Source organism: Geotrypetes seraphini, chromosome 1, assembly GCF_902459505.1.
Source record: "Geotrypetes seraphini chromosome 1, aGeoSer1.1, whole genome shotgun sequence".
NCBI classification, from domain to species: Eukaryota; Metazoa; Chordata; class Amphibia; order Gymnophiona; family Dermophiidae; genus Geotrypetes; species Geotrypetes seraphini.
Genome location: NC_047084.1, coordinates 224,504,940 through 224,518,626, shown reverse-complemented (window position 1 = coordinate 224,518,626; position 13,687 = coordinate 224,504,940). Strand labels below are relative to the sequence as shown.

Here is a 13,687-nt window from a genome sequence, read left to right as displayed (position 1 = left end):
ATTGTCGCTAAACCAGTTTGACTGGTTTAGCAACAATCTAATTTGCTGACCTGATGTTCTAAATGTCTCACCGCATGGTTTTCCGTACATTCTCTGACTCTGCCATGCAAACTACTTCATTACTATTAAAATGAGATCATTAATATTAAAATGAGCCATCTTGGTCTAACATAGCAAAGGCATGCACAAAATTTTGTAACGGCTAAGAATGACCCAAAAAAACCAACAGGTCTCTAGACCTGTGTTACCAATGTCTGCCATATTTTTTCATTTGTTTTCTATGGGCACAGATGTTGTGTGTAACACACGCACTATATCTGCCCCATAAAAAAAAAGAAACATTTACAACACAGTAACCAATGTATTGAAGGTGGATACTCTAAAATTTGTTTTCTTTAAAATGGTGTCTCAGAAATTCTAAATACATTATAGATCAATGAAGATCTTGCTGTACAGTATAGAGGCATACCATATCTTTGTAAAACACACAGAAAATAGTCTGAGAAACCATTTTTGAAATAAAAATTATGTCAACCACACTGGATAAATAGGTTACTGTGTTATATACCATCATAAAAAAGATAATCTTGATAATTTCTCGCTTTCCCTTATTTCATAGGTTCTACCATTTCAGAATGATTGGGGGTGTCAAACTTAATACAAATTACCCCTCCTTAGACACTGTGATGGAGCTGGCTCTTATGCCTGGTTTTACTATACAAATTATGGCATCTCATCTCAGATCAGGGAAACAAGTGTCATTTTACAAATATACAAGATATATTTTTTTTTCTTGGGAGGTAGGGAACTCAGAGGCATGATACCTTGTTCTGTTCCCTACAGGTGAGCCAGGATTGGAGTTTACATTCATATTGTTACCGGTGTCTGACCCCGTGGTTCTATTATATGGCCTCCTTCCAGCTGCAGACAAGGGCTTGTTCACTGCACCCAACACACCAGCAGGTTTTGGCTAAAACACAGAGATTTAGTCTGATTTAAGAAGGCATGTTACATAGTTATACATTAGCAAAGTACTTTCCAGTACCAAGAAATCATCATGTTAAAATTCACAGGATTTCAAAAATATGGCATTCCCACCTCTGGGGTGGGTTAATTTTTACTACTTTGTTACATTTAGGAAACAGAAACAGGAATACAGAGACCTGGCATTTTTCTTGGAACAAAAAAAAAAAAAAAAAAAGAAGGAAGAAAAAAAGGAAGGTAACTGTACACATCAACTTATGACTGTGTTGAGTTTCAAATCATTTATTCAATTCAACACATATGTAAATAAATATCAGTCCATATAACATATCCTGTTGTGGGTCCTTCCAGACTCTCTTGTACCTGATACAGTCCGTGTTTCAGCTTTAACATTGAAGCATGTGTCAGGGGTATAGCAATATGTTGGATTTGTGATTACAAAATATTTTTTCCATAGATGCAAAATGTTCCAATGCCATCTAGTGGATTGTTTACCTATACCCTTGATACAGGCTACAGTGTTAAAGCCAAAAAACATGGACCATGTCGGGTACAAGAGTCTGAAAGGACCCACAACAGGACATGTTATATGGACTGATATTTATTTACATATGTGTTAAGAACATAAGCAGTGCCTCTTCTAGGTCAGACCAGAGGTCCATCATGCCCAGCAGTCCGCTCAAGCGGCAGCCCATCAGGTCCAGAAACCTGTATTTAACCCTCTGTCTATATCCTTCTATTCCCGTTTCCTTCAGAAAATTGGCAAACCCTTCTTGAACTCCAATACCGTACCCTGTCCTATCACGCCCTCTGAAAGCGCATTCCAGGTGTCCACCACCCGTTGGGTGAAGAAGAACTTCCTAGCATTGGTTCTGAATCTGTCCCCTTTTAATTTTTCTGAATGCCCTCTCATTCTTGTAGTTTTCGAAAGTTTGAAGAATCTGTCCCTCTCCACTTTCTCTATGCCCTTCATGATCTTGTAAGTCTCTATCATATCCCCTCTAAGTCTCTGCTTCTCCAGGGAAAAGAGCCCCAGTTTCTCCAGTCTTTCAGCGTACAAAAGGTTTTCCATACCTTTTATCAAACATGTCGCTCTCTTCTGAACTAGAGAGCTGCACGGGAACGGGGAAGACGGGAATCCCGCGGGACCCGCGGGCATCCCGCGGGTTCCCCCTTTGGGTCACGGGGATCCCGTGGGGACGCCCCCTAGGGTCACGGGGATCTCGTGGGGACGCCCCCTAGGGTCGCGGGGATCCCGTGGGGACGCCTCCGAGGGTCGCGGGGTTCCTGCGGGGCTGGATGTACTCAGTCGCGCAGCTCTTCTCCCTACCTTCTCTGCTTGCAGCACAGAGCCGAACGGAAGTCTTCCCGACGTCAGCGCTGACGTCGGGAAGACTTCCGTTTGGCTCTGTGCTGCAGGCAGTGCAGGTAAGGAGGAGAGTAGCCTCGCGGTTCGAGTGGCTACCAAGGGAGGGGGCGGTCCGCCCCGCCACACCCCGCCACACCCCGCCCCGGTTGCAGCACAGCCGGCCAGGTCCCCTTACTTTTGTGGCACTTCCCCGACCGACCGACAACAGCCCCGGTCCGACAATCCTCCCTGCCCTGTAGCCACGAATCTAAATTATCTTCTTACAGCAGCTGTAATAAGGTAATTTAGATTCGCAGTTAAGGGCAGGGAGGTTTGTCGGACCGGGACTGTTGTTAGTCGGTCGGGGAAGTGCCACAAAAGTAAGGGGACCTGGCCGGCTGTGCTGCACTCGGGGCGGTAGAGAAGGAGTGGGGAGAAGGACGCTGAAAGGCCATGGGGAAGACGGGAGGGGGGGGGACTCTGAAAGCACTTGAAGACAGAGGAGGGAGAAGGACGCTGAAAGCACATGGGGAATACAAAGGGGTGGAGAAGGACGCTGAAAGGCCATGGGAAGGGCGGGGGGGGGGGGAAGGACTCTGAAAGCACTTGTGGAAGACAGAGGGGGGAGAAGGATGCTGAAAGCACATGGGGAAGACAAAGGGGTGGAGAAGGAGCTGAAAGGACATGGGGAAGATGGGGGGGGGGGGGGTTGGAGAAGGACGCTGAAAGGCCATGGGGAAGACAGAGAGGGAGAAGGACGCTGAAAGGACATGGGGAAGCAGAGGGGGGAGAAGGACACTGAAAGCACATGTGGAAGACAGAGGGGGGAGAAGGATGCTGACAGGACATGGGGAAGATGGAGGGAGAAGGACGCTGAAAGGAAATGGGGAAGAGAGAGTAGGGAGAAGACGCTGGCAGGGAAGAAGACAGATGCCAGACTATGGGGGGAGCGGAGAGAAGAAGATGGGTGCCAGACCAATTTGGAAGGGGGAAGAAAGGGAGAGGCACAGTAACAGAGCAAATGGAAGATGCAGAAGGAAGAGAGACAGTGGATGGAAGGAATTGAATGAGAACATGAGGAAAGCAGAAACCAGGCAACAAAGGTAGGAAAAGAATTATATTTCTTTTTTTTTATTTTGCTTCAGGATAAAGTAGTATATTAGTTGTGTTGATAAAAATTTATAAACATTAGAGGCTCTGGTAGAAACCCATTTGCAAAGTATGTATTCTTCCCAATTAATATTTTCAAATTAATAAAGTCTTTTTTCTTATTTGTAAATGGGTTTCTACCAGAGCCTTTAATTCAGTAGCATAATTAAATGAAATAACTATTTCTGAAGTTTATATGGATGGGCGGGGACGGAGGGGATTCCTCGCGGGGACGGAGGGGATTCCTTGCGGGGACGGAGGGATTCCTCACGGGGACGGGTGGGATTCCTCACGGGGACGGGTGGGGACGGGTGGGACTTTGGCGGGGACGGGTGGGATTTCTGTCCCCGCGCAACTCTCTATTCTGAACCCTCTTGAGTATCGCCATATCCTTCTTTAGGTACGGCGTCCAATATTGGACGCAGTACTCCAGATGTGCACGCACCATCGCCCGATACAACGGCAGGATAACTTCTTTCGTTCTGGTTGTAATACCCTTCTTGATTATACCTAGCATTCTATTTGCTTTCTTAGAGGCCGCTGCGCACTATGCCGACGGCTTCATTGTCTTGTCCACTATTACCCCCAAGTCCCTTTCTTGGGTACTCTCACTCAATAAAAAAGAAGCAGCATTTTGGCACTCGAGACCAGTATCAGGAGCCCCTCTCCAGCAGGGCACCTGGCCTCTGCTCCACCCCTCCCCCGATCCAGCAGGGGAGAAAACTTTAAAAAGAAGTAGCTCTAACAGCGCGCAGCTTTAGTGCGCGCCTTTGTGAAGCGACTGCCGGGAAGCCATCCGACCTGCTACAGACCAGATAGCTACCACCTTGCAGTGTATTTCGTCCCCCAGAAGCGGCTGGGAACCCTTACAACCACAGCAGCCAGAGCCGACCACCAGATCCTACCCGCCTGCCTACTCCCACCAACAACAGCGACCTACTAAGGTTTTTACCTAAGTTCCTCTGCAGGACAGTCGATCCTGCCACCTGCCTCCCACCCACTCCAGTGCCCCATGCCAAGTTCAACAACTTCAGGGCTCCCAGGCCGCCTCCCTCCTTACTAGGCCGGGCGTGTGAGCATGTTCCACCCCCCAGAAGCGACCCGGGTACCCTAATCCCGCAGCAGCTAGAGCTGACCACCTGCTACCGCCCTCCTGCCTACTACTACCATTACCAACAGCCAGCTAAGATTTTCACCACCAGGGCAGCTCCATTGCTATCGGGAGCTGCCCCAGCTAACATCAACGGCAGCAACCGCAAGGGAAGGAGTTGGAGCCAGCGTGGGAGACGAACTCCGCCCCCAACAGCCCTTGAGGCGTGAATTTTTCAAAGATCTCCATCTTCAAGGCAGCTCCACTGCCATCGGGAGCTGCCCCAGCTAACCTCAACGGCGCCAGCCGCAAGGGAGGGAGTTGGAGCCGGCATGGGAGACGAACTCTGCCCCCCAACAGCACTTGCGGCGTGACTTTCCAAAGATTTTCACCATCAGGGCAGCTCCATTGCTATCGGGAGCTGCCCAAGCTGACTTCATCGGCGACAGCCACAAGGGAGGGAGTTGGAGCCGGCGTGGGAGATGAACTCCGCCCCCCAACAGCCCTCGCTGTGCGAATTTTCAACGGACTGGAAGCACACAAGGGCAGACACCACTGAAAACCACACAGCCTCTATCATCTGCCCACCTTCATAATGAAGCTAATTCCACAAACAAACACCCAGATCATCCTATTAATAATCCTTCTCATCTCCTGTTATAAGGTAGAAGCAAACAACCTACCCAACATTCCCACTAGCTCAATTGCAAACAAAACCCATCACCCTTATAGGAGAGTCCCAACAGACAGAAACTCTAACCACCAAACAAGCGTTCAACACCCCATAACACCAGCATGGGGAAGAAGAGCAACACAACCCAAGACCAAACCTCACCACAATCCACATTCACTCATCTACCCTAAAACGAATCACAACTACCAAACAGAAACTACCACCCTTAAATGTGCCTACTTAAACATCAGAGCCCTAGGCCCAAAAACAGAACTTATAAAAAACTGGATAAAAAACGAAAACCTAGACTGCCTCTTCCTCACAGAAACCTGGCTAACATCGGATACAGACCCAAGAATTACTGAAGTCTGCCCTCAGGGATACAAAATTACAGTGACCTGCAGAGAGAAAAAAAGAGGAGGTGGATTAGCAATCTTTAATCAAAGACTCCCTAACCCTAAACATATCCGAAAAAACATTCACCCCTTACATGGACCTTCTAGCATGTCAAATCTCATCCACCACACTAAAAAAACGCACTAAACTGCATGCTCTGTTATAAATCACCAGGAAACTGGGCCATGGTTAGATCTGAATTTGAAAACTTCATATACCAAAATTCACTAACAGCAGCACACAACCTTATCCTAGGAGATCTAAACCTTCATCTTGAAGACCATTCATCCAAGCCAGTAGACAACCTCCTTTCTTTCCTCAATGCCTTATCCTTCCAAATTTTAAACCCACAAACTATCCATGAGAAATGTCACCAACTTGACATTGCAGCCTTCATGACCCATCAATTATCTACTTCAGAAATTCAAATGTCTAACGGAACCTGGTCCCCATCCCTCTGGTCAGACCACTACGCTTACACCTTCAACATCAACTGGACTAAAAACAAAACAAAACCAATTTCCAAAATAGTAACCTACACATCACGCAAACACACCGAGCCCTCCACATTCTGGTCAAAAGTAGATGAAACAATCCAAGAAGACAACCCCAGACTTCATTTCACACTGGGGCAATTTGAGCAATAACATCCTTGATGAATAAGCCCCACTACGAACCAAAACCAAAACCTGCAGACGATCAGATCAATGGTTCGACGACAAATTACTCCTACTCAAGAGACAATGTAGACGTCTGGAAAGAAAATGGAGAAAAACCAACCTAGATCACATGAAAACCACCTGGAAAAAAATTAACAATACAAACTTCTACTAAAAGAAAAGAGGAAAAAACATTACACCAACCTAATAGGCACGGAAAACTATTCCAAATATTAAAAGATCTAACTAACACCATACCCTATTTGACCACTAACAATAACCCCTCCCCTTCAGCCTCCTTTCTAGCAGAACACTTCAAGAATAAAATTACAAACACCAGAGCTACCCTCAATAGTAACCCAGCCTACCTAATTGAAGTCACAATACTTCCCACAGAAAATGAATCTTATGCTGCAGACAGAACCTGGTCCCAATTCCCTAAGATACATTGGACCGAATTCAACAAACTCAACGATAAGTACAGCCACGCATCCTGTGAACTCAACCACTGCCCGCCATATCTCCTGTCATCAGCGAGCACTAAATTCCGTACCTTACTCCTACACTGGATACAAACCATGCTCACAGATGGCATTTTCCCAACTGACCTCAGCGAAATCATCATCACCCCTATCCTAAAAGACCCAAAAGGACCAACAGATCAGCCATCCAACTACAGACCAATCGCCTCAATACCTCTATTTATCAAACTAACAGAAGGATTAGTAGCCAAACTCCTCACCAACTATCTCGAGGACCATAACTTACTCCATCCCATGCAATCCGGCTTCAGAACTAACTTCAGCACAGAGACACTACTAGGCTCCCTTATCGACACAGCAAGACAACACCTCAGCATTGGAAAAAAAAAAATGCTGCTCATACAATTGGACCTGACGGCGGCATTTGACTTGGTAGACCATAACATCCTACTGCAAATCTTGGACTCAATAGGCATCTCGGATAAAGTATACTCCTGGTGTGAAGGTTTCTTAAAATCCAGAACATACAAAGTAAATTCAGACAAAGAAAAATCCAAACCTTGGTCCAACCCCTGCGGCGTTCCACAAGGATCCCCACTGTCCCCTACTCTCTTCAACCTATATACTTCCTCTCTTGGCGTTTACCTGAACAAACAAGGCCTAACCTCTTATAGCTAAGCGGTAAAATTATGTTCTTACCTGATAATTTTCTTTCCTTTATAATAGAGAATGACACGGTGAAAAAATTGGTCCCCGTCACCGCCCCGTCCCCGTCTCACCATCCCCGTCACCGCCCCGTCCCCGTCTCACCATCCCCGTCACCGCCCCGTCCCCGTCTCACCATCCTCTTCACCGCCCCGTCACCGCCACTGCCACCCCATTCACCGCCCCGTCACCGCCACTGCAATCCCATTCACTTTTCTTTATTTATGTATAAAGGAAACATTCTTTAAAACTTTAAAACTTTAAAACTTAGTTAAATATTAGTTAATAACTATACAAAAACAAAACACGCAGAGAAAAAATTAATTAATATAAATTCTCAAAACTGACACATTTTGATCACTAAATTTAAAATAGTTATTTTTCATACAGTTTTTCAATCACTAATCTTCCACCACCCCTGGGGCTAGCAATGCAAAAAACAAACACGACATGTACTTTAAATGCTGCCGTGATTAGCATAGTGACCGCGGCTACGGCTGCAAGTCTCCCCTCCCCCCAGCGATCACGGCAGGAGGGCACCCAACCCCTCCTGTAGACCCCCCCAACGGCCCTCCCGACAATCGCAGCAGAAGGGTACCCAACCCCTCCTGCCGGTCCTCCCAATGGCCTCCCCTAAGATCGCCGGCAGGAGGGTACCCAACCCCTCCTGCTGGACCCCCCCCCAACGAACCCTCCCACCCCGGAACCCCCTTAGTCTTACTTTCCAAGTTGGACCGGACGGCTCCTCACACGTATGGCCAGCAGGCTTGCCTCCGTCCAAATGAGGCGGGCCCGCCCCTACCCTGCCCAACACACAGGATCCTAGGGCCTGATTGGTCTAGGCACTTAAAGCCACTCCCGCTATAGGAGGGGCCTTAGGTGCTTGGGCCAATCAGGCCCTAGGATCCTGTGGGTTAGGCAGGGGAGGGGAGGGGCGGGCCCGCCTCATTTGGACGGAGGCAGGCCTGCTGGCCAGACGAGCGAGGAGCTGTCCGGTCCAACTTGGAAAGTAAGACTAAGGGGGTTCCGGGGTGGGAGGGTTCGTTGGGGGGGGGTCCAGCAGGAGGGGTTGGGTACCCTCCTGCCGGCGATCTTAGGGGAGGCCATTGGGAGGCAGGGGAGGGGAGGGGCGGGCCCGCCTCATTTGGACGGAGGCAGGCCTGCTGTCCAGACGAGCGAGGAGCTGTCCGGTCCAACTTGGAAAGTAAGACTAAGGGGGTTCCGGGGTGGGAGGGTTCGTTGGGGGGGGGGGGGTCCAGCAGGAGGGGTTGGGTACCCTCCTGCCGGCGATCTTAGGGGAGGCCATTGGGAGGCAGGGGAGGGGAGGGGCGGGCCCGCCTCATTTGGACGGAGGCAGGCCTGCTGGCCAGACGAGCGAGGAGCGGTGAAACACAGGTAAATAGCGGTTCCTAGAAGGGGGTACATTGGCCTGCGGGGACAAACCTGTTCACCGTTTCCGCGGTCGGTGAATGGCCTTGTCCCCGTCACCGCAGCGACTGCTAGTTTTCTTCCCCGTTTTCGGCGGTGACCCGCGGCTTAAATGCGGTGGCCGCGGGTAAACCGTCACCGTGTCATTCTCTACTTTATAAGCAGCAGATGAATCCAGAGACTAGTGGGTATAGCTCACATCGACCAGCAGGTGGAGATAGAGACACTGATTAACAGTTGGCTTTAAAGCCTGGTGTTCTTCCTGTTGATTCAGTTATGCCTTTGCCCAAGCATCCCGAGACAGGAGAATGAGCATCTTCAAAACTTCATTCCAGTAATACATGTGTAATTTAGAAATGCAACCATACAATTACCAACATTACCCCAACTGAAATATGCAAACTAACATACCGACAGAAAGGCCACTGGGGTGGGGCTCTGGATTCATCTGCTGCTTATAAAGGAAAGAAAATTATCAGGTAAGAACATAATTTTACCTTCCTTAGCAAAGCAGCAGATGAATCCAGAGACTAGTGGGATGTAGCAAAGCCAATTCAAACTGGGTGGGAAGCCAATGCCGCCTCCGCAATCACCGAAGCGCCAAAACTAGCCTCCGCACGGGCCGCCACATCCAAACGGTAATGTTTCGAACAGGTATTTCCAGACGACCAAGTAGCCGCTCGGCAAATTTCCTCCAACGCAAGACCACCGGACTCTGCCCAAGACGTGGCCAGAGCTCGAGTTGAATGAGCACGAAGTTGCTCTGGTACTTGTTTCCCCGACAACAAATAAGCCGACGCAATCGTCTCTTTGACCCAACGAGCAATGGAAGCTTTGGATGCAGCCATCCCTTTGTTCTTGCCCGCGAATAACACAAACAGGTGATCCGAGCGACGAAAGTCGTTAGTTACCCCCAAATAATGTAGAACCATTCGGCGAACATCTAATAGACGCAAAGACGAGAATCGTTTTCCCCAATCCTCTTTCCTAAAGGACGGAAGGAATAAACTCTGGTTCATATGGAACGAAGAAATCACCTTAGGCAGGAAGGATGGCACTGTCCGCACAGACACTCCAGCATCCGAAATCTTCAAAAAAGGCTCCCTACAAGAAAGCGCCTGCAGCTCCGACACCCGTCTTGCCGAAGCCAAAGCTACCAAAAATACTGTTTTCAACGTGACATCTTTCAACGTCGCCGCAGCCAGCGGCTCAAACGGAGCCGCCTGCAATTTCCCCAGGACAAGTTTAAGATTCCATGCCGGACATGTACGCTTCACCGGAGGCCGGATATGGTGAACCCCCTTGAGGAATCGAACCACGTCAGGCTGCGATGCGAGAGTCGAGCGAGACACCCGGCCCCTATAACAGGCAATGGCCGCCACCTGAACCTTCAGAGAGATATTAGGTAACCCTTTAGATACGCCCTCCTGAAGAAACGACAGAATAGCCCATAGAGAAGCCTGAAAGGGCGCAATACCCTGCCTTCCGCACCATGACTCAAAAATTTTCCAGACTCTAGCATAGGAGGCAGAAGTAGAAAGCTTTTTAGCTTGAAGCAGAGTGGAAATTACTTGTTCCGAATAGCCCCGCTTTCTCAGCCGCGACCGTTCAATAGCCAAGCCGTAAGACCAAATTGGGCCGGATTTTCGATAGCGATTGGACCCTGCGTCAGTAAGTCCTGAGTCACCTGGAACGTTAACCGCTCGCCTGCTGAAAGTTGAATTAGATCCGCGTACCATGGCCGACGCGGCCAATCCGGAGCCACCAGGATCACCCTGCCCTGAAAGAGAGATATGCGATGCAACACTCGACCTATCATCGGCCAGGGAGGAAATACATACAGAAGGGAATTCGGAGGCCACGGGAGAGCTAATGCGTCTACCCCCTCCGAGCCCCTCTCCTTGCGTCTGCTGAAGAACCGAGGCAGCTTTGCATTGCGGGACGAGGCCATGAGATCCATCGCTGGAAGCCCCCACCGAAGGACCAGCAGATCGAACGCCCGAGGAGACAGCTCCCATTCGCCTGGATCGAGCAGATTTCTGCTGAGGAAGTCTGCTTGAACATTTTCGTGACCCGCAATGTGAGCCGCTGACAGCAGAGGAACATGCACCTCCGCCCACCGAAACAGCAGCATTGCTTCTTCGGCTAACCGAGGACTCCGGGTACCCCCCTGACGATTTATATATGCCACCGCCGTGGTCGGACGGTCCTGAATGAGGGACTGAAACGCCCGAAGCGCACACCTGATAGCTCTCAGCTCTAATAAATTGATTGAACACTGGGCCTCCTCCGAGGCCCACACCCCCTGTACTGAGGCTTGCAGGCACTGAGCCCCCCAGCCCAGAAGACTGGCATCCGTCGTAATCACGACCCATTCCGGCGTCGCTAGCGGCATGTCCCGGAAAAGATGAAACTCGCGTAGCCACCAGAGCATGCTGCGAGCCGCCCGAGGACTCCACGGGAGACGCAGATTGTAGTCCAGAGATGCCGGGGACCAACGAGAAAGAAGCGACTTCTGTAAAGGCCTCATGTGGAACCGAGCCCAGGGAACCACCTCTAGAGTCGCCACCATCGAGCCCAGAACTTGTACATAATCCCAAATTCGAGGTCTGGGTGCCCCGAGAAGACACCGAATCTGAGACTGCAATTTCTCTCCCCGATCTCGGGGTAGAAACACCTTCCCCAGACAAGTGTCGAATCTGACCCCCAGATGCACCAAAGTCTGGGACGGGGACAGAGAACTCTTGGGAAAGTTTACGATCCACCCCAATGACTGAAGGAGAGAGATTACTCTTTGCATCACCGACAAACTCTCCTGTTTGGAAGAAGCCCGGATCAACCAGTCGTCTAAGTAAGGGTGTACTCTAATCCCTTCCTTGCGCAGAAAAGCTGCCACTACTACCATTACTTTTGAAAAGGTACGGGGAGCCGTTGCCAGGCCAAAGGGCATTGCCCGAAATTGAAAATGCTGGCCGAGGATCGCAAACCGCAGAAACCGTTGATGCGGAGGCCAGATCGGAATATGGAGGTACGCCTCCTTGAGATCGAGGGACGTGAGAAACTCTCCTGGCCTTACTGCCGCAATAACAGAGCGAACCGTCTCCATGCGGAAATGACGAACTCTGAGAAACTTGTTGACCCCTTTGAGATCCAGCACCGGCCTGTACGACCCCCCCCTTTTTGGGTACAATGAAGTAAAGGGAATAAATACCGAGGCCCACCTCTTCCTGTGGCACCGGCACCACCGCCACCAGATCCATAAGCACCTGAAGAGTTAAGCGGACGGCGTCTCCCTTGGCCGCTCCATAGCACGGGGACACCAAGAAAGAATCGGCGACGGGGGAGGCGAACTCTAACTTGTAGCCATCTTGAATAATCCCCAACACCCATTGATCCGACGTAATCTTGGCCCACTCCGCCAAAAAGGCTGAAAGCCGACCCCCTAAGGGACCGGCGGAGGGGGCCAAGACCCCGTCATTGGGGAGTGCGACTCGCTGGGGCACGGGCAGGTTGAGCTGAAGGAGGCTTCGTCGTACGAAAGGAACTCTTCTGCTGAAACCTAGGTCTCGAAGACGAGAAAGAACCAGAAGCGGATCTAAAGAAAGGTTTACCAGACCTGTTTCTCCTAACATCCCTGAAACGTGGCCTGGACGACGAGGATTTCAAAGGGGGCCTAGGCCTATCTTCCGGTAACCGCTGAGTTTTGGTATCACCAAAATCCTTCACTAATCTATCTAAATCCTCTCCAAACAAAAAACCCCCTTTAAAAGGGAGTTTCACCAGCCGCAGCTTAGATGCCGCATCAGCTGCCCAATGACGGAGCCATAAAGATCTGCGAGAAACCACCGAAAGCGACATCTGCTTTGCAGAAGCGCGAATAATATCATATAAGGAATCTGCCAAATAAGCCAAACCTGACTCCAAATCAGCCAGTTCCGAAGGGACAGAACCCCTGGCTTCTACCAAATTATCCGTCATCACTTGAGACCGCTGGAGACACGCTCGCGCTGCGTAAGAGCTACAAATCGCTGCCTGTAAAGTAATCGCAGCCACTTCAAAAGACATTTTCAGAGAAGATTCAATCTTCCTATCCTGGGCATCCCTCAGCATAACACCTCCATCCACTGGCAAGGTAGTCCTTTTGGTAACTGCCGCCACCAAAGCATCAACCCTGGGCAATTTAAACCTTTCAAGTTAGTTCGGGTCAACTGGATACAAGAGCCGCATGGCCTTTGCCACTCTTAAACTGGCCTCCGGCGTATCCCACTGCGCCGAAATAAGCTCCTGCATGGCCTCATGCACCGGAAAGGACTTAGCTGGCCTACGAGTACCCGCCATCAGGGGATTTCCCGATGCCTTAGCGTCTTCCTGTGAGATGTTTAAACTCTGCAAAGCTTTGGAAATTAAGGACGAGAGCTCTTCTCTATGAAAAAGGCGGAGAGCGGAAGGATCATCCACTTCCCTACCTGGGGGATCCTCCGCTTCCCAATCCAAAACTTCTCCTTCCTCTAACGACTCAGGAAGAGAAGAAGGGGGAACTAAACTAGGATCTCCCTCATTCGCTGACGCAAGCCTGCGCTTCTTCATTACTGGTGATTTAACCGGAGAAAAAATTTCAGCCCCGGTCGCACCAGCAATCCTGTGAAAACCCGAGGTGGAAGGCCCCGGAAGGATCGGAAAACTCACAGGAACCGGCTGAGCCGGCTGACCACTCTGTAACATGAAAGCCCGGTTCATGAGCATAATGAACTCCGGTGTGAACGAGCCCAGTCC

At 49.8% G+C, this 13,687-nt stretch overlaps 1 protein-coding gene across 5 annotated transcripts in view; it reads right to left on the bottom strand.

Moving 5' to 3' along the window:
- The window catches only part of PDS5A (PDS5 cohesin associated factor A), a 645,453-nt gene that overhangs the window by 51,203 nt on the left and 580,563 nt on the right, over nucleotides 1-13,687 (bottom strand). For all 5 annotated transcript variants that reach the window (XM_033947170.1, XM_033947134.1, XM_033947143.1 and 2 more), the window contains exon 30: nucleotides 825-970. In XM_033947170.1, the coding sequence (XP_033803061.1) occupies nucleotides 825-970 (146 nt within the window). The remainder of the gene's footprint in view (nucleotides 1-824; nucleotides 971-13,687) is intronic.